The sequence below is a fragment of the Geotrypetes seraphini genome, chromosome 7 (assembly GCF_902459505.1).
Source record: "Geotrypetes seraphini chromosome 7, aGeoSer1.1, whole genome shotgun sequence".
NCBI lineage: Eukaryota > Metazoa > Chordata > Amphibia > Gymnophiona > Dermophiidae > Geotrypetes > Geotrypetes seraphini.
In genome coordinates this window covers 1,216,686-1,238,895 of record NC_047090.1, presented here as the reverse complement: position 1 = coordinate 1,238,895, position 22,210 = coordinate 1,216,686, and the positions used below count along the sequence as shown (strand labels likewise).

General features: G+C 40.0%; 1 protein-coding gene across 1 annotated transcript in view; it reads right to left on the bottom strand.

Moving 5' to 3' along the window:
* The window catches only part of LOC117363256 (sodium-coupled monocarboxylate transporter 1-like), a 72,703-nt gene that overhangs the window by 34,561 nt on the left and 15,932 nt on the right, over window positions 1-22,210 (bottom strand). The window contains exons 2-4 of the mRNA XM_033950667.1: window positions 12,011-12,076; window positions 7,031-7,082; window positions 3,491-3,558 (exon numbers count right to left, since the gene is read on the bottom strand). Of these exons, the coding sequence (XP_033806558.1) occupies window positions 3,491-3,558; window positions 7,031-7,082; window positions 12,011-12,076 (186 nt within the window). The remainder of the gene's footprint in view (window positions 1-3,490; window positions 3,559-7,030; window positions 7,083-12,010; window positions 12,077-22,210) is intronic.

Sequence of the window (22,210 nt, the reverse complement as noted above, 5' to 3'; positions counted from 1 at the left end):
CAACCCTTGGAATCAGAATTCAACTTGCAAGCACATTCAATGGCCAATTTTGTGTGGTTTAAGTGGATTTTAGCTTTACATCAAATAGAGTTGAAGACACAAATGTTTACAATAATGATGCATCAAATACATATAAATACTCTCTACATCCCCTCCCCCAACCACCCCTTCCCCTCACCACCCAATGATACTCACTACCCCATCTCACCAAAACACCAATCCTACTAAATAAATAAAAACCCAACTTAAAACCGCACTTCGACCTTTAGGATGTAATGTTTGCAAATATGGATCCCAGATCTGCAAAAACATCATTTTTCGCTTCCTAGCCCTTCCAGCATCTCTAGCTTCCCAGATGGCCAACTGATGTAACTGGTTCCTCCAATGCCAAAACCTTGGCGGATCAGGGATCGTCCAATATTGAAGAATACATTTTTTTTGCCAATAAACTCATCTTCCTACACAGCGCCTTATGCCCCTTGGGTAAGTGTCCAAAAGCCTCAGGTAAATCCAAAATAAAATGGGTCGGAGAACATCGCAAGGATCTTCCAATTATTTCTGATATATAAGCTATTATTCGCTTCCAAAAGTACTGAATAAAGGGACAAAACCAAAATGCATGTCCCAAAGTGCTATTGGTAACGGCCCCGAAGCCCTTAGAGATTTAAAGGGCTTCAGAGCTGTTGCCGCGCGGCTTTGTAGAAGAGGGGGTTGGATTTCCTTGCAAATGTTTGATACAACAAGTACAAATTTGTGGATCCATCCCAATTGGAGACCTTTACTTGAGAATGTTTCAGAAACTAATATAGTGGTTGATCAGTGACCTCAAAAAGTATTTTTGGCCTGTCTGTTGAAATGATAATATTGAGAATGTTTACCTGTTAATGTTTCTTTGACTATTAAGGAACAAAATGCCCTCAATAATGTGGACTAAAGTGATGAAAAAGTTCTTAAGTACGTGTATTTGCTTTGATCTTTGTTATGTTGAATAAATAAATACAATAAAAATATTGGAAAAAGTCATTTAGAGGCCCTTTTACCAAACCACACAAAAAGTGGCCTGCTTTATTCTTAGTGCAAGTCTTTCTTATACGCCGAGGCTACTTCTAGGGCCTTATTCTTGAAACGGTGCCTACTATATGTCAATCACTGGCACGCGCCACATCCAGAATCAATTCTACTTTTTGTTTAGGTGCCTTAAATCAGTGTCTCGCAAACTTTTTCAAGCTGAGGCATACGAAACCTAGTGTCCCCAGCTCGGGACACCCGGAAGTGCACCGCTGTCAGCATCTGCGCAAAGACCCTTCAATCCTGTCTTGCGCAGAAAGGACCCATGCTGGAGAGATGGGCCGGCAGAGATAAGAGGTGCCGGCGTTGGGAGATTGCTTACAGCAGGGGTGTCCAATGTCAGTCCTCGAGGGCCGCAATCCAGTCGGGTTTTCAGGATTTCCCCAATGAATATGCATGAGATCTATTAGCATACAATGAAAGCAGTGCATGCAAATAGACCTCATGTATATTCATTGGGGAAATCCTGAAAATCCGACTGGACTGCGGCCCTCGAGGATTGACATTGGACACCCCTGGCTTACAGGACATGCCTCTTTTTGCGAGAGGCACATCCTGTAGACAGTCGTCCAGTGCCGGTACCTCTCCTCTTCCCTAGTGCACCGCGGCAAACCAGAAATCTCAGGAGGCACACTGGTGTGGCGCGGTACACAGTTTGCGATATATAGGCCAGGCCTAAATTTAAGGATTCACGCTTACAGAAGCACCTAGGAATGTGTACAGATGCCTAATGCCACTTCCGGCATAAGCCACACCTATACCAGCCTTAGTCATCTGTAGGCATGCCTAGGCACTTCCATAGGTGCAAGTCAGATGCCTACATTGTAGGCGTCATTTGCCACCTCGATTGTTAAAAAAAAAAAAAATGTGCATCCTGATTGGTCTGCCTACAAATCAGGACACTGTTTTGAGAATCAGGCCCTTAGTGCAGTGGTAAAATGGCCCCAATTTCCATGTTTCCTATTAATGGCCACACCGTGTTGCAGGAAGGCAAATATTATTGTTTTCCCATTGATAATGGTTCCAAAGCAAGAAACTGACATTGGCTATTAGTAAATGAGTCCTTACTGCTACTTATTTTGTAGGTTGTAAGGGCTCATGGGCTAACCATGCATTCAGTGGTGTAGTAAGGGGGGGTGCAGATTGCCCTGGGCACCATGTTGGTAGGGGCACTGGCACCTCTCGCACCATCCTTCCCTCCCCCACCCTGTACCTTTCTATTGTCTTCTCTAGCGTGAGCAACTTCTGCCTGTTGCTCGCGCCAGCCTGGTTCCCCTCTGAATCACTTCCGGGTCACGGGGCCAGGAAGTGACATCCTATTGGTTTATGTTCCCATCGGTAAAAGCATGTCGCAGCACGAGATTCGTAGAGAAAACTTTTGCATTCCAGGCCAGTACAATGAATTCATGTTGGAATGCTCTTATTCCCCAACTCTGTCATTCAGAAAAATTCTTAAAACTTACCTGTTTGATAAATATGTGACTTAATTGACATTTGTATTCTCTGAGAAATATTTGATAAGCTCATGTATGTAATTTACTGTTTGTACAGTGTCTTTTTGTTGTGAACCGCCTTGAACTGATGGTTGGCAGTATATAAGAATAAATTATTATTATTATTATTATTATTGTGTCATCACGGTCTGGATGTTTTCAAAGCATGGTAACCTACAGTAGTTCATTTTCTTTTATTCTTTTGTATGTATATGAAGATAGATTGGAACCTAGATAATACCAGGTGGACTTTACAGTCTATGACCCAGAAATATCAAAGAAGAAACAAGTTAATTTAATCATGTATTTTTAATGCATATAACTAATGGGCAGACTGGATGGACCGTTCAGGTCTTTATCTGCCGTCATTTACTATGTTACTATGTTACCTGTCCGAAACCCAAAGAATAGCAACATTCCAGAACTGAGATTGTGATGTCATAATGCCTCATTCCACCAATGCCTAAGAGCCAGCCTCAGAAGTGATGTCACAATGGCTTGATTAGATGGCAACTTCAGCATTTGGAACTTAGGGCAATACCAGGTGGTCTTTACAGTCTATGACCCATAAATATCAAAGAAGACACACGTTAGTCTAATCATATATTTTTAATGGGTATAACCAATGGGCAGACTGGATGGACCATTCAGGTCTTTATCTGCTGTCATTTACTATGTTATGTTATTTATTATGTTCCCTCATTAGCTTCATTTGCTTATTATAGGGCCAAACCTTTAAATATGGATAAATATATTTTCCCTTTAAGATTTGTGATCTACATTTCAAAGGATGAACCAAAACACAAACAAACAAAAAATGGACTGGGAACCTAGATTCTTAATTCTGCAGCATAGATCATGAAAAACCAATCACATTTTGTCTCATAAAAAGTACTGACAAACAGAGACCGAATGGTCAAGAGACTTACCATTGTGCAATAAAAAGTACAGACTACTCCAGTGGAAACCACTGCCCCCCACAGGTGAAATCCTGTCACTGCATTAAAAAAGACATCCAGTATTGAGAAATTCCAGAGTTTAAAATAAATCAGTAAACAATTTGCCATTATTTTTTTTTTTTGTATTTAGTGTTTCAGAATGCTTCTAGCTTTATCCAGCTATTATAAAAATATTTATTACTTTTTCATATTGTCAGGGCAGAGATCTCAAAGTCCCTCTTTGAGGGCCGCAATCCAGTCGGGTTTTTAGGATTTCCCCAATGAATATGCATTGAAAGCAGTGCATGCACATAGATCTCATGCATATTCATTGGGGAAATCCTGAAAACCCGACTGGATTGCGGCCCTCAAGGAGGTACTTTGAGACCCCTGTGTCAGGGGTACTGCCTAATGGTTAAAGCAAGGCCCAGGTTCAACTTTCACAGCAGCTCTTGTGGCCTTGGGTTAGCTACTTAACCCTCCATTGTGTTGAGATGGCAATGACAACCCACCCTACTTAAGGCCTGCTAATAAGCAGTCACACTTGTGTGGCAGCTCCCATAAGTCATTCATAGTTGTTTGGTGCTTGAGTACAAGGGAACTAGCATACCATTTATGTCATGCCATCTTTTCAAATATAACTGGAGGCACCAGATAGCAATATTAAAACTTGGCTCACAAGTACGCTTGTCATAGAGCTATCAAATAATAATAATAATAACTTTTATAATAATAATAATAACTTTTATTTTGTATACCGCCATACCCAGAGAGTTCTAGGCGGTTCACAGCAGTTAATAAGATTACACACGAGATAACATTGGAATTTACAATTTTTTGGAATGTACATGTCGTTGAAGTTCACAGAGAGATACAAGGAGTATATAAGGAATATAATACAAGTAATATACAAGGAATATGCGAGTAATATACAAGGAATATAGTACATGGAATATACAAGATTGTACAATCATTCACCAAATATGCAGTGTGATAATTATGCCTTAAAAATCATGATGTAATTATGACATCATAATTTATAGTTGGTCAACACAAGTTGACTAAAAGACAAAAACAAAAGGAGACTGTGGAGGGAGATATTCTTAATAATAATTTATTGGTTGATTTCCATGATAAAAATAGGATTCCCAAGCTGTACTATGCTGGGCCAAAATAAGCATAAAGGGTCCCAAAAAGGTACCTAGCAGTATAAAACACAAAAAGGGAACCCCACCAATAAGGCGACTCTTGCAAGTGCTCAGAACCTTAAACAATGTAGGAGACCCTCAAACCTGGGCCAAGTCCCTAAATGCGGTTGAAAAGTCTTTTTAAAGGTGTTGAAAAATCTCAACGAAAAATTTGTGACAATAATTATACAGGTATAAACTTTCAAAATTTCAATTATATGAAATATAGCTTACCAAACACCACAGCCTTCCAGAGAGTAGAGATGTTCAACTGGAGCGGGTTCTGACGCATTTTGCCAGAAAAGGGGCTGCTTCAGAGAACCCCCCTCAGCGAACTCTCCCTGGATCTTTATGGTCTTGCTCCAGGTGAACATCTCTACTCTCTTCAGTACCTTGAATGTTTTAATCATGTCCTTGAATGGTTGGAAAGGGGGTGTGGTTGGACGGACCGGGGCATTCCTGAAAGTTTTGCGCATAGTCGTTGAATACATGTGATCTGTGCACAACTTAGGCGCATGCATCTAGGCCTGGTTTTAGTTGTCCTAAATGGGTGCCCCTAAGTTATGCATCACACACAGGCGCTAATCGCGATTCTATAAAAGGTACGTGCACTTTGTAGAATCACGCTAAGCGCTGTTCTGGTCAGCGCCAATTTTTTGGGGTGCTCTATATTAAAGAATGACACGGTGACAAAATTCATCACCGTTCCCGTCCCTGCGGATAACCGCGGGAAATAATCCCATTTCATTTTTTAGTGTCTATTTCAGCCTCAGTCCTTCTACACCAGCATTCTTCAAAGCAAAGCTTGCGGGTCAGTGGTTGTGGCCATTCATACTCTGATTCTTCTCTCTCTCCTTAAAGAATGACATGAAGATGGTTTAATGCGGGGACGGGAACGGTGATGAATTTTGTCACCGTGTCATTTTCTACTCTATATAGAATCAGGCGCTTTCCCCCTTATATTTACTGTTTCTGAACCTGATTTGCTTAAGCCTAGCTCTGTACAATCATGTCACTGGATAGTCCAAGGCTACAAGTTCTTATTGGACCCCTCCTATTATGAAGCTATGTCAAGGCTTTTTTTTATAGCAGGCCATGGCAGTAAAAGCTCCGACACTCATAGAATTCCTATGAACGCTGGAATTTTTACAGCCACGGCCTGCGATTAAAAATACATTTTTTATTTGTTTATTCATTTGTTTAGCCTGTCCTCCCAAAGGAGCCCAGAACAGGTTACAAGAGAACATTCACAGTATAGACAGGACAAGACTTAAGTGAGCATACAGACTTGGCGGACATAGTATAATTGAAGAGCAGAAATTTACAGTACAATTTAAAGGAGATAGTATAGTTGATATAGCAGCAATTTACATACTGTGGCTTCATAAAAGGGGGTTTGGGGGGGTTAAGTTTGTTCTTGGGAACATGTTTTATTAACTTCTTTATATATCATTGAAGTCTTTTCTAAACCTTGCTGGTTAGACACTTGGGCCTTGAGTCTATAAAGGGTGTCTAAGTCTGGCCTAATGCTGAGCGGGACTTAGGCATCCAAACTAGGTGGTTAAAGAGCCATTTAAGGGTTTTAACGAGCGATAATTGGCACATGGACGTCCAAAGGATGTGAATGTCACTGTGTAGGCACCTCCACAATTTCATGGACGCTCATTGGGAAAACTCACACCTAACGGAATGGGCGTGGTCTGGGCGAGGCTTCCATATGGGCATCCTTCGATTCATTTGCATAATGCCGCAACCTAGGGCATCCATCTCATGTCTACATTGTAGGCGAATGAAAACCAGGTCTACTTTTCAGCATAGTTTGGGCTTCAGATAGACATGAGTTCAATGGAAGGAATATGTCCTTAATGCGATCTGTAAAAATATGTCTCTGGATTTTTATTTTTGCTTTATTAAGCTCAAAACACATTTAATAAGGCACCACATAACAGGGCACATCGAAACAGATACATTGCATGCAAAACCTTCTATTTTTGTGGACAAACAGCAATGCTATTTGCTAATTAGAAGAGAAGATCCATTAACTGAAGCACAGCACATGAAAAACACAGCTTTAAGTTTCTTGCTAAAAAGCTACCCTTCAACTCACTCTTGAAAGCAAAGAAAGCACTTGAAAAAAATTAAATAAAATCATACATACGTAATTTCATTTGCAAAAGCTTAAAAACAGAAAAACCAGATACAGACCATAGCATGGCTTCTAATAACGTCATAATAATAAAATATTATAACATTGAGGACATTATTTGGACGTCTAACAGTTCTCTTATTCTTACTTAAACAATATTAAATAAACCAGAAAGCAAATGCCACACCCTTGTCTTACCTTGGTTCAGTGCCAGAGCAGGAGCATAAATAACAATTCCAGTGTACAAAACCTGGGAAAGAAATACGAGCAACAAAAATCTTAGCAATTTTCAAACATCAACTAACTCATAATTATGAGGGCAATGTTCAAAGTGCTTTATGTGGCTTAAAAAAGGCATTTTATCTATGTCAATTGGTTTTCAGAAACTTGCCCTTTTTCGTGCAACTAACCTCCTCTTCTACAAAGGTGCGCTAAGCTTTTTAAGCATGCACTAAATATTAACGCGCGCTAAACGCTAAGGCGTGCATGTTATCCTATGGACGCGTTAGCAGTTAGCACGCACGATGAACGGGCTTCAAGAAGTGTAGCCAGTGCCAGCGTGCAATTTCCCTCACGGACCCACACCATTGGTGCCTCAAGTGCCTTGGGCCAGATCATCAACCGAAGTCGTGCGAGCGCTGTGCTACTCTTCAACCTCAAGCCCTTAAATGTCGTCTTTTGGTGGAGAAGCTCTTCGGGATGGATTCTTCCTCCGATCCCCACACTAAATATGCACTAAAACGCTTAGCGCACCTTTGTACAAGAGGGCTTACAAGTCCTTGTATCGCTACATAAGGTGCATGCTGTGACCGCCACTGAGTGGACACAAAGACACAAGGCGTGAGGTCAGAAGGTCAGAAGCTTTCCAGTCTATAGCCGAATTTATAAATTCCAAATATATGGAAACAGCTGTATTCAGAAGGACACAAATTTGCAAGGAGGACAAGACAAGGCCGTGTTTCGGCAAAGTAGTCTGTGTCAAGAGTCAACAAGAGACCTTGTAAGAGAATAATGTGGTCCCTGAACAATTGAAAGCCAAAAAACACTGAAATCCAATAACACACATTGCCAACAACAAACAGCTTTCAATTGTTCAGGGATCACATTATCCTCTTGTAAGGTTTCTTCTTGACTCCTGACGCAGGCTACTTTGCTGAAACACAGCCATGTTGAGTCCTCCTTGCACATCTGTGTTCTTCGAAATAAGACTGTTTCCATATAATTGAAATGAATACATTTTCCTATTGACTGGAAAGCGTTTGAATTTTTCACCTCACTTCTTGTGTTTTGGTGTGCATTCCTCTGTGAGGACCACCAGGGAATAGGTAGGTGAGGGAGGGAAGGAGGGAGGGTGGTAATTATTAGTGTCAGCCGGGGTAGGAGAGGGAGGGATCCCTCCTGTCCTGGCTTACCACTAGGTGGTTTAAGTTAAGGGGAAGGGTTAATCTGCTGGCTGGGTTAGAGGGGAGAGGGGACAATCAAGCCATTGTGACATCACTGATGAGGTTGGCTCTTTTTAGGGGGAAGTGGGTACAGGGAAGGAAGGTGGGACAGTGTTCAGAGCCTGGCAGGGAGGGCAGCTTGGTTCACAACTTGATAGGGAATGGGAATGAGTGCAGGGTAGGGAGGGAAGGGGGCTGGGTGCAGAACTTGGCAGGGCAGGACATTTGAATATTAAGCCGCCCGACATATTCGAGTCAACCATTTTTCCTCCTTTTTGGGGGGAAAATGGGGGTCTCAACTTATATCGGGATTGACTTATATTCGAGTATATACGGTATTTCAACCACAACAATTTCTGCACTGAGAATTATTTTTGTGGAACAAAAAATATGGGGATTCATTGAGTAAACCCAACTATTAAAACAGAATGATACTTTGAATTCTCTCTATTAGTAATTCTTCCAGAGGTATTTTGTTCGTAGATGAATTCAGAAAGGATCTTGGTGAATGTGCTGGGAATAATAGAAACTGTACACTAATCTCTCAAGAAAGCTAGTTTCTTAGGCTCAGTAGTTTGAGAAAGGATTAAAAGATTATCAAAAAGCCATTGCACAAAGGAGGCACAGTTGTGATTTCACCTGCAAATATCACAATAAGGAAATATATAGACATTTAGAGGAAAAATATTATAAGACAATCATGATCCAGTTATTCAAGGCAAACAAGCAATAAAATCCATCGTCTCGGTAAACCTTAATCACTTGAGCAATAAACAAATTAGTTCATTTCCGTGTACAAATGAACTGTTTACTTGCTGATTAACAGGACTTGATGGATAGTTTTCCTGGCCTATCATCCCCCATCCCTTCTAGCCCACAATTATATGGATGATATCTGTAAATTATGGATAGGCTAATTACATTTTCACTTGTTACAGATGAACACACAATTGGATTTGAGTATTGGCTCCTTTGGGCCCGATCCGGGCAGGTCCGACGAATTCAGCAAACTCCAATATGCAGATGAGGGTGATCGGAGGAACGCCCCCATCTTCCGGCACGGATCGCTCTATAGCGATCCCCGCGCATGCACAGACCATCTTTAGATGGTTTTGCGCATGCGCTGGCACTTTTTTTTAACTGTTTATACAGCCCGTGATTTTAACCCACTTAAAGCCTGCGGGTTAAAACCACGGGCTTACACTGTGGGGAAGGATGGGAGAGTCGGGGCAGACAGGCAGATCGGGGAAGCAGGAGATGGGGGTTGACAGGGCTGAGAGCAGGGCAGCAGAAGGCAGTCGGAAAGGGCTTCAGCGACGGGTCCTCAGCAGTCGCTTTTTGGGTTGATCGGCCAGCACAGTCGAATGGGCAAATTTGTTTAGTGAATCGCGTCCCTGCCTACTTTGCATGCAGTTCCCCTCATTTGCATGCGCTGATAGGAATCAGATCGCCAAATGGGTTAGTGAATACTGCAGGAGGGAAATCGGGTCGCAAAGGGCTCGCAAACTGATCGGTCCACGATTGGTTTGCTTGGTGAATCTAGCCCTTTGTGTTGGTTGGTTTTTCACCGTGTCAGGGGTTCAAGCTCGTATTAAGCTATGCAGAGATTCTTGAATGTGTCATATGCATGCTTTTGAGTTACAGTTTGTTCTATTTCTGTGTCATGATAGTGTTTTAATATGATTTGGCTTATTTTGATTTTATTGCATGTATGACTAAGTTTATTTTGTAACTATCTGCGTCTGCTTGTCTGCTTTGTGTTACTTGTTCTTTTGATTGCTTGAAGATCATCCCTCTCAACTTGCTTTGGTAGAATAATATCATATGCATCCATAGATGTGCATTTACACATATATACACCTGTATGCTGCCTTACAGCTAATCTGTCTTGCATAGCACATATTTGAAAGGGATGGAGCATGAACAAGACACAACATATGTAACTTATAGAATATTGGAAGTTACACACGTTCTTGCTGCGTTTAGGTATCCGCATTTACGCCAGTGTCTAAGGGCTCCTTTTACTAAGCTACGCTAGCGGTTTTAGCGCACGCTCGCAAACACCTCCATAGAGCTTGCATTAGTATTTTTCGTGTAGCGGGGGGGGGGGGGTTAGCGCGCACTAAAAACGCTAATGCACCTTAGTAAAAGGGGCCCTAAATGTTAGGCATTTTGATACTGGGTTATTCTAGCATCTTATACGGTTGCATAGTCGGATGCCAATTTTGGGTTGACCTGAGCCCAAAGTGGGTAAGCACAAATTTTTTTTTCCGTTCTCTTTCTTCCCTCCACTCTGCACCCATCAATCATCGGATAACATTTAAAATAGCTTTCTTAGTATTCAAGGTATTATTGTTCAATACGCCATTATTCATATCTAGAATGATAACCCCTTATTGTACAACTCGACTCCTTCGATCTTCCCAGCAAGACTTATTATCGGTCCCCTCACTAAAAATTGTTGGAACAAGGAGAAATGATATGTTCTCTGTACTAGCTCCCCAACTCTGGAACACCCTGCCTTTTTTTATCAGAAAGGAAAAAGATCTTATATCTTTTAAAAAATTGTTGAAAACTTTTTTATTCAACGATGCTTTTAATGATTAATTTCCTTTCTTTTTTTTTTTTTTTTTTTTTGTTTTTATTCAATGATGTTTTTAATGACTAATTTCTTTCCTTTTCTCCCTCTTTTTTATTGTCTTTCCCTTCCTTATGTTCTTTCCTTTATCAAGAGAAACAATGTAATCCTTTCCTTCCCTCCCCCTGTTATGTTTTGTTAAGTGCTAGGTAAAGAGAAAATTCTCTTTATTTTATTTAATTTAATTAATAATTGTTTATGTTGAGGTGTCAGATGTCTTATTTTATTAGTATGATAATATGTTTTTATAACTTGTATTTCATTGTACATCGCCTAGAAAGTTTTTATAGGCGATTTATCAAAATAAACCTGAACTTGAACTTGAACTTGAACTCTCCTTGTCCCTCCAGTGCCCCTTAACTTAAAATATAAATACCTTAGCTGGTAGAGATCTCCAAGCCCCATCAACTGAAGACCTTCTCCAGCTAGAACTCTTACCAAGCTTGGCAGTTAGCAGCAATGTCCCTGGGCCATCACTGTTGCTGGCATCAGCACTGGTGATCTAGGGACATTGCCACTGATTGATGAGCTAGACAGGAATTATAGCCACCAGAGAAGGAGGTCTCCAGCTAGTGCAACTTGGGGATGCCTGCCAGCCACAGCAAAGGTGCACTGCTGCTAGGTAGGTCTGAGCCTAAAGGGGATAGGCATCTGCCCAACTTGGCCGACTCATCGCTACACCATTGATTTCATAATGGAATCTAGGTGTCTAGGTTCTCCTATAGAATAGGCTTCTGCCCCATGGCCTCAGGGTGCCAAAATGGAGTCATCTAATTCAGTGGTTCCCAACCCTACCAGCCAGTTGGGTTTTCAGGATAGCCCTAATGAATATGCTTGAGAGAGATTGGCATATAATAGAGGCAACCGGCATGCAAATCTGTCCTATGCATATTCATTAGGGTTATCCTGAAAACCCGACTGACTGTTAGTCCTCCAGGACAGTCTGGTTAACCCTCTTTTGTGTCTATGGGGAAAATGCTTTCAAGGGAGGCTCCAGTGTGATGAACTGACTTTTCATAAGCCTGATTGGCAGCCACTTAAATATATCAACATTACAAATTGTAAAAGATCTGAGAGAAACTTTATCCAATGACTTACCATTTCTATAATGAATATTAGTGTGCCAAGGATACGTACAACTCTGTTAAATCGGAGTTCTAAATACTGTAAAAGAGACAAACAGAGAAAACATTTTTATCAGCGTGTTACAAAATAAAGAGCAGCTGCTAGAAGGGAGCAAGTAATTGTAGGAAATATAAAATATGATTCATAGACAACCTCGCGAAAGACAAAGGCGCGCGCTGACAACTGAGCGCAAGACGGAGGCGCACGCCAAAGAAAATTACAGTTTTTAGGGGCTCTGACGGGGGGGTTTGTTGGGGAGCCCCCCCAGTTTACTTAATAGAGATCGCACCGGCATTGTGGGGGGGTTTGGGGGGTTGTAACCCTCCACATTTTACTGTAAACTTAACTTTTTCCCTAAAAATAGGACGTGGGCTGGCTTAGACTTAGTCATACAGCATGTATAACCAAAAATGATACAGCCCACGATCGACAGAACTTGGACGTTTGACTTAGACCATTTGAAACATGGTCTAAGTCACAAAAACCCACCTAAACTCACCAGATATGCAATGAAAACACATAAAACAGACCCCCACACACTACACCAGTGGTCACCGACCTCCTTCCACCCCCATAAAAATTTTATTCACAACTTTAAAATTCAGCCTCCAGATCATCATCACCTGGCCGCTTGGCATAGGAAAGTTTCAAGTTTATTAGGTGACTTGATTAATCGCTTAATCAAACATTCTAAGCGATGTACACTATAAAATTTACAATTATTAGAAAACAATACAATACATACAAATACTTAAATAGCGGTAAATTGCTCTTAATTTTTAACATTACTAAACATAAGGTAAGGAGGGATGAAATACAATTCATAAAGTAAAGAAGAAACATTGAGGGAAAATACAAAAGGGAAATAGGTAACACAGGTATAACAAAAGTAAAATATAATACTCCAATAATAAAATTATGTTGAAAATGCATCTTTAAAAAGGAAGGTTTTTAATTCGGTTTTAAATTTCCCAAACTCTTTCTCCTCCCATAAAAAAAATAGGGAGGGTGTTCCAAGTCTGTGGTGCTGTACATGAAAAAATAAATTGTCTCCTCGTATTAATAATTTTTAATGAAGGAATAGATAGCAGATTTTGTTCACTAGATCTTAAAATTCTCTTTGTAGAATATGGAATAAGTAACCTAAATAAAAATGCAGGGGTCTTATTGTTTAGAGTTTTAAAAATAATTATGCATAACTTATAAGTGATTCTATGAATAACAGGGAGCCAATACGCCTTTTTGAGGAGAGGTGTTACATGATCAAATTTTTTAGACTTAGTTATTAATTTTATAGCTGTATTTTGTATAATTTGTAGTCGTTTGATTTCATACAGCGCAATTCCTTTGAATAAAGAATTGCAGTAGTCAATTTTAGACATCACCAAAGAGTGAATCAATATAGTAAGTGCCTTGGGACAGAGAAATTTAGAGATGGAACGAATTTTACGCAACCTATAAAAGGTAGTTTTCACGATGTTACTAATATGATCATGATAATTGAGTTTATTATCAAAGATTACTCCTAAAATTTTTGCATTTTTAACTAATTCTAGGGGAGTGTTATGAATTGAAATTGGAGAAACAAGAGGAAAACTATCCTTCCAAGGAAATAGCATAACATTGGTTTTTTTGATATTGAGGGCCAGTCTGTTTTTATCTAGCCAATGATGAACTTGATCAAGTTTTCCGTTAATGACCGAAATTTCACTTATGTTATTGTTATTTAAGGGGTGCAATAATTGTATATCATCGGCATAGGCAAAAACATGAAATCCTATGGATTGGCATAGTGTCATCAGTGGTGCTAGAAAAATATTAAAAAGCAAAGGTGAAAGAATAGATTCTTGTGGAACCCCATGAGAAATCTGAGAAGGTAGGGATGAAGAATTACTGAAGATAACTGTAGATGTACGATCACTAAAGTAAGATGTGAACCAGGCTAGAACTTCATCTGTAACCCCAATAGATTGAAGTCGAGCGAGGAGTAACTGGTGATCAATCGTATCAAACGCTGCTGAAAGATCCAACGAAATTAACAGCACCGATTGATGATGATCCAAAAAATATTGAATAGAAGTTGTCATACCAATAAGGGAGTGTTCTGTACTATGGTGTTGTCTAAAACCAGTTTGATTCAGATGTAACACATTGGTTTGTTCTATAAACTCTGAAATTTGGTTGAAAACAATTTTTTCTGTTAATTTTGCCAGAAATGTAATATTAGATATTGGTCTATAGTTAGACAGTTCATTGTGATCTACATTTTTTCTTTAATAATTGGTCGGATATATGATTTTTTCCAATCCAAGGGCACCGTATGTTGATTTAAACTCTCTGTAACTAATACATGAATCAAAGGCCCAAAGATGTCAAAATATTGTTTAAGAATTAGTGGTGGTATTTGATTAGCTTTTGAACTTTTGATATTCAGAGTTTTTAGAATCATTTCAATCTCATTTATGCTAGGCATTTTGAATTTTGAACATTTAGAGGATAGGAAATCTGGATTGGTCTGTTCAAAATCACTTGAAAGTGATAAATTTTTGAATGATTTCCTAATGTTGATAATTTTTTCAGTGAAATAGTCAGCTATTTCTTGGGCTGTAGGAACTCTGCTACTTGAATCACATTGTATTTTATTATTTGATGTTATTTTATTAAGGATGTTATAAAGAATAGAAGAGTTTTTAGCTTTTAAAATTTTTCCGGAATAGGTTTAATATATGGGTTAACATATGTCAATGAAATCAGAAAGTGATCAGACCAAGGAACTGAACGGCAACAATTTAAGGAGAAGTTGTTCTTTTCTGATGTTGGAATTAATACTGTGTCAATGGTATGACCAGCCTGATGTGTTGGTTGTGTTATTAATGAGCATAAATCTAATTGATTAATAAAGGAAAGAACTGTTTTAGTAAAACTGTTGCTTTGATCATCAAAGTGGATATTAAAGTCTCCCAAGATTAATGGATTTGAGGAAGAGCTACCGAATTCAAAAAGTAAGGATTGAAGATGGGCAATATTATCAGAATTTATCGGGGGAGGAAGGTAAATTAGTAAAACATCTATTCTGGGTTTTGTTTGTATAGTAAGTTGTAAATATTCAATAGGCACATTGCCTCTAGATTTATCCAGCTGGGTCAGTAAAAATTCTTTAAATATTACTGCCAGTCCTCCACCTTTTTTATTGGAACGATGGTTATAAAAAAAGGAGAAACCATCAGGACAGGCAAAAGTAAGATACGCTTCGTCACCCTCTAATAACCAAGTTTCAGTTAGAAATAATATATCTATCGATTGATCTATAATAAGATCTCTAATAAGATGATATTTTGTTTTAATAGAGCGAGTATTAATTAAGCATATATTTAAAGATTTGAGCTTGAGATTTTGAGGTAATTTGAAGTTGGTGGAAGATGTTCTATCAGTAGAAAGTAATTTTAAATTAGGTGGAGAAATAGTGTGCGGGTTAATCTGACTGGGTTCGATTTTAATGGGTCTACGACCCCAAAAGACCGGAATAAATGATGGTGTGTTCTCCATATCTGCAAAATTAAAATTAGGAGTATGAGGAGCATATACGTCAGTTTCCAATAGTATATCACAAAAAAGAGGAGCTATTAAGCAAAAGTGAAAAATTGTATTTAATTTTTTTGTAGTTTTTTTGGATTTGAAAACGACTTTAGAAATAATCCACAATCCGCACTGCAGTATCGCACAAAGGAGCGCGCTTAAGGAGAAGGCGCGCGCCGCAAAGTGACTGATTTTAAATGTCATGTACCGGAAGTTGAGGGGTGGATTCAGGAACGGCAGAGAGATCACAGGAAATAACGGAAGTTGAGGGGTGGATTCAGGAACGCGCCTAATCGTCCAGCACAGAGGCAGCTTAAGTCATCTTGGGGGTGGGTTAGAGACCCATAGAGAGGAGGACCCATGCCCATAAGCCCCTGTAATCACCACATTGATACTTAAACATGTGCACTGCCCTATACACCCCCAAAACCCTTTTCTACTGGCATATAAGTGGCTCCTGCAGCCATATGGGCTATTGGGGTGGTAGATAAGTGGGTCTAGGGGATTATGAAGATGGTTTGGGGGGCTCACCGTCACCTATAAGGGAGCTGTAGTGAGGAAAAGCCATGGCACCCTGTTTGTGAAGTTCAAAGCAGTGCCCTGTAAGGTACCCCACTATTTAGGTGCCCTGTATGGGTGTTCTATCCATCACTTTGCAGGCCCCTCCCACGTCCAACAGGGCTTGTTCTAGATATTTTGGACTTGGACAGACAGTTGGACGAAAATGTACTTTAAAGATCGACGTTTTAGCGGCTTGGATGATCAGATCTTCAGGACGTATAATTGGACGATTTTCGAAAGTCAAAAGACGTTGGACGTAAATGGGACTTTGGATGGCTTGCGAAATGGACGTAAACGGACTTAGATGTCCCTTTCAATTATGCCCCTCTAAGCATAGTGTTTTAAAATTAATGTGTAAACCCCCCAAATCCTATAAGCTAACTTATAGACTGGTACATATAATATTACAACACTATCACATTCAAAAACAGTTAAATTCACTACAAGTTTTCTTAGATCCTCAGAAGGCTGTCAGAGTATATAACTCCTACTGTATCAGCTCGTATCTTCATCCTTTTTACTTGATGTCGTTATTTCATTCTTTCTTTCTATTTTTAGGGAGAGGGACAATCTACGGACAGCAACCCAAAGAGTTTTTTTAGCCAGTCCTGTTCTGTATCATAGGCAAAAAATCTCCACAAATTTTTCAAATGTAGTCAAAATATTTTGAAAAACTACATTTGAAAAATTAGTGGAGTATTTTTTGCCTATGATACAGATCTGGACTGGCAAAAAAACTTATTGGGTTGCCGTCCATACACTGTTGATGGTTGAGGCTTTTTCTCCACCGAGTATAAATGGTTTTTCATATGGTATTCCCACCACTTGGCGAATAACATTTTAACTGAATTTTGAATTTATATTTTGTTATTACAATTGGTGTTCTTGAAAGACATTTAAATACCTACATGAAGCTAATCTCTTTCAGCTGAAAGGAATCTCCAGAGTGAGAGGGCATGGGATGAAGTTTAGAGGTGATGGGCTCAGGAGTAATTTAAGGAAATACTTTTTTACAGAAAGGATAGTAGATGCATGGAAAAGTCTCCCGGTAGACGTGTGTCTGAATTCAAGAAAGCATGGGACAGGCATGGGGAATCTCTTAGGGAGAGGCGGAGATAGTAGATGCTGTAGATGGGCAGACTGGCATTTATCTGTCTTTGTTTGTTTCATACTGTTATGTTAAAAAAAAGAAGTGCAGGGTGTAGAATAAGTATTTATCTAACTAAAGAATAAATTGGCATACTTCCTAGGTAACCTAGATTCTCAACTGCATTTATAAATAAGCTTCTGTTTTACTTGTTCACTTCCCTATAGTTTAAATACTTTTTTATAAACGCTAAATGGACTTAAGTGGACTTAAGGGTTTCCCCCCATCATGTAGCTATGGGAAAAGAGCTTAGTATATGTGGCCCATAACTGGAATAGGGTTTATTTTAATTTATCAGGAGCTTGCTGAAAGCTAGGGGAAAAACCAAACCCACAGGGTAATGCTGCTGCCTGACACTTCCTGGTACTTAGGAGTACCACCCCTGGATTCTTGTGATTCCATGGCCACGACTCAAGCAGTAAAATCTGGCACTGGGTGCTCAATTGCAGAACACCAGCACACCAGAAAGAAACCAGTCTCTGGAGTAGGAAGCCAGTTTAAGTGCACATATGGGGGTAAATTTAAGTAAGGTCACCTAAAGTTAGACGCCAAACATTTGGGCACTAAGGGGGAAATTTTATAAATGGCACCAAGGATAGGCGCTGCTAGGCACAAAGCCAAATTCTGCGCACTACTTAAGTTTTATAAATTAAGTTAATTAGTGTTTTAATTGGAATCCTAATTTAAAAACCATTAAAAAAATTTAAGTGGCACATCGATATCGGCACGGCGCCTAGCGACACCTAAGTCGAGGCTCATACCGGCGCCTACCTGAAGTGTAGGCATGGTTTGGGGCAGAGAATAGGCATGGTATGACTTAGGCGCCAGTAGGCCCCTGTGATAAGCGCCAGTAAATTAGGGCAGGAAAATCTTGGCCTAGTATACCGGCACCTACCATAATGGTACTTAAGTTGAATTAGGTGCTGCTAGGAGTGATTCTATAAATGACACCTTGATTGACAACCGCTCCAAGCAGTACCTAAGTGGACTTAGATGTTGCTAGACATCCTAGAGATAGCCGCTGATATGAGGCAAGGTTTTACCTGGCCTAATTTACCAGCACCTACTTCAGACACCTAGCGATGCCTAAATCTACCACGTCTATTCTCTACTTTTCAGGTAGGTGTCGTAAGGCATTGGAGAGCGCCTCAACTTAGATGTCACTAGGCACTGAGAAGAATATCCATGCTCAACCTAAATTGTCAATTTAAAACTTGTTTTTTTAATGGTGTAGTCATAACATAACATTTGTATACCAGTAACTCCAAGGGAAATGATTAAAAGATACTTTCAGGAAATATTGGGAGTCTCAGAAACTTTCACCTCCAGTTTCTCAGGTTTATTATCTGCCTCCTAGTAATCAAGGTCAACAGCAAAGGTCTAGTAATCAAGAAGTAATGGATGCCTCGGCTCTTCTTGAGACATCAGATAAAGAAATTGCGACCCCAGCAACATTAATAATATCTGTAGCCCTTCAACTAGATAAGGCATGGATTTTGAGCCTATTCTTCAAGAATAAGCAGAAAGAATTTCTGGGATATAAAATACAGATGTTTCCTGATATATCACGCGAGACGCAGAAGCGTAGGCGTGAATTTCTTTTACTTTTAGCTTTGGGGGCTACTTTTTCCTTGCGACATCCCTGCACATCAGCAATTGAGTATGTCTTTTTTGAACCGTTTCAATTAACTACCTTCTTGTCACTTTCCCGGTTGGATAAAGAAAAATCTTAAGCTCTTTAGAATGTTAAACATTTTACTCTCATTCTGTATTGTATTTCCTTATTTTCTTGCTAATTGTCTAAATCTTGGATTTAATTGAACCTGTATAAAATTTCTTATTATTTTGGATTGTTACCAACCAATTTTATCGGAGTGTTGGAGAATGTTCTAGGTTTATTTTTTTTCTGTACAGGTTAAATGCTTTGTAATTAAGTTAAAACTTATAAATAAAATAAACAAACAAACATTTGTATACCGCATTGCCCTTCAGAGTTATGCTGTTTAACAAAGTAAAGAGCTGCTACTAACACAGAGCGGAAGACAAATTCAGGGCTCTTTTTATGAAAGTGCGCTAGCGTTTTTAGTGCATGCACCGGATTAGCGTGTGCTGTAGCTCAAGAGGAGGCGGTAGCGGCTGGTGTGCGTGGCATTTTAGTGCACGCTATTCTGCGTGTTAAGGCCCCAATGCGCCTTCGTTAAAGGGGCCCTCAGTCTTTCAAAAATTTCCTAAATAAGTAGGTCTTTAACAATTTCCTGAAGTTTCGATATGATGTAGAAGTACAGAATATCTGACGAAAGTCAGCGTCTCAAGTAGCGGCTTGAAATGACAGTAATCAATTACGATATCTTTTATCGTGGCAACCTTTGGGCGAGGGAAAGTCAAAAAGTGTAGCAATTCGAGTAGAATGTCTGTGATGGGAAAAAATGAATTGATCTCCTAAGTAGGCTGGAGCCATACCAGATATTATTTTGTAACTCAAGCCGTTTGGGGGAGGATGGGCTGGAGAGACTTCAATGGCTAGGAGGGTTTAGATGGGCTGGAGTAGGTTTTAACAGAAATTTCGGCAGTTGGAACCCAAGCACAGTACCGGGTAGAGCTTTGGATTCTTGGCCAGAAATAGCTAAGAATAATAATAATAATAACTTTATTTTTGTATACCGCAATACCAGAAGCAGTTCAGAGCGGTTTACAGAGGAAGAAACTGTACATAGACAGCGAAGTTACAGAGAGTATTGTCAATTATATTGGTAGAGTAAATCAATTACATTAGAGAGTCGAGAATGGTTAGATAAGATCGGAAATAGGTCGGATATGCAATAAATATAACAGTGGTACAATAAGGCAGGGGGGAGTCAGGTTGAATCAAGTTGGGCAGACTGGATGGACCATTCAGATCTTTATCTGCCGTCATCTACTTTGTTACTATGTTACAAGCAATCAAACTTCAACTGTACTCTAACTTCCATAGAGATCCAGTGCACCTCCCTATAACAGGGAAATTATATCGTCCAATGTTTTCAATTAAAAAATCAGATGGATTGCTGTGTTCTGTATTAATCGGAGTCGAGCTAGATTTTTGGGGTTCCCAGCTAGATGAACAATGTTGCAATAGTCCAGAGTACTCAGGGCGAAGGACTGAACTAATAATCTGAATGATTCATCATCAAAGTGCGATCCAATCCCCCTTTTTTCCCCCACTTTTACGAAGGCATAGTGCGGGTTTTAGCGCCGGCAGCGGTGGTAACTGTTCCAACGCTCATAGAATTCCTATGAGCATCGCAGCAGTTACCGCCCCTGCCGGCGAAAAAACTCATGCTATGCCTTTGTAAAAGAGGGGTTAGTTTCCAAAGCATGAAGAAACATTTTTTCACCAATGCATCAACTTGATTAATCATAGATTCCTATCCAAATGAACGCCTATTATTTTGATGGTAGATACAATGGGATGTGTGTTTCCATTTAGAGTCATACTAATTTCTTCACAATTATGTGAAAAAAAAAAATTACCCCCTTCTTCTACGAAATTGCGATAGAAGTTTCTAGCACAGAGAGCCGCGCTGAATGGCCTGCGCTGCTCCCGACACTCATAGAGTTCCTATAAGCGTCGGGAGCGGCACGGGACATTCAGCGCGGCTCCCAATGCTAGAAACTGCTATCACAGTTTTGTAGAAGAAAGGAATTAGTCTTATCTAGATCCACTTCAATTCAAATCCACTTCAATTCAAATCTCTCATCCAGTTATCAACCATACTGTTTAACCCATTAAAAAACAATTAAGTTGATTGCAAATTTTAGGTAGGCAATCATGATTAGGTAATCTAGTGGTGTCTAACATTGGTGTCATTTATAGAATCCTCTCCCCCTCCAAATAAAAAAGACTCTCTTGGACAGGGAGAAATATCTTACGGGTAGTTATATCCTGTGGCTGACAGCTGGAAGGTAGCCTTAGACATGTAGATTGGATAACTAGTCAAACTGGATGGGCCATTTTATTGTTTTTGCTGTTGTCTCCTATGGGTAGCAGATGCTGATACAAAACAGGCTGCTAACCAGCAAGAAATTCCATAGAATCCTCTATAATAAAACCCTAAGTGCGCATGCGCACTTAGGAGGCTGTGATCCCTGCCACTGTGATGTGTGCTTCCGTGGCCGTATTCTATTTGTGGCGTGCAGCGGTTTCAGCGGGTTACACGAAAAAAAAAACATGCTGCCCAAGGAGACAAATAGGAAGCGAAGGACCGGAAATTGAGGGAAATTGGGGGAAATCGAGCACCCTGGAGCAGGAGGACAGGGAGAGAGTTTGAGCGTTGGAGATAGGTTCACATAAGGTAAGAGGAAGGGATAATGGCTGCTGTTGGACAGGGGGAGCAGGGAGGAGGTGCTGCTGGACAGGGGGGGAGGTAAAACCAATGGAGATGGGCTACTGCTGAACAGGGGGAGCAGTGAAGGGGTGCTGCTAGACAGGAGGGGAAGTACAAATAAGGGAAAAGGCCTACTGCTAGATAGTGGGATCAGAGAAAGGACAGGGGGAGAAAAAAGTAAGGAAGAAGGGCTGCTAGCACCTGTTAATGCAGGGGTCTCCAAAGTTCCTCCTCAAGGGCCGAATCCAGTCAGGTTTTCGGGATTTCCCCAATGAATATGCATGAGATCTATGTGCATGTACTGCTTTCAATGCATATTCATTGGGGAAATCACGAAAACTCTACTGTATTCGACCCTCGAGGAGGGACTTTGGAGACCCCTGCGTTAATGTAACGGGCTAAAAAACTAGTACAGTATAATCTCGTTATAACGGATTTCAAGGGACCTGGAAAAACAGTCCGTTATATCCAGAGCCCATTATAGCAAGAGTTGCATTTTTTAAAAACTTTATTTAGGTCAACTTG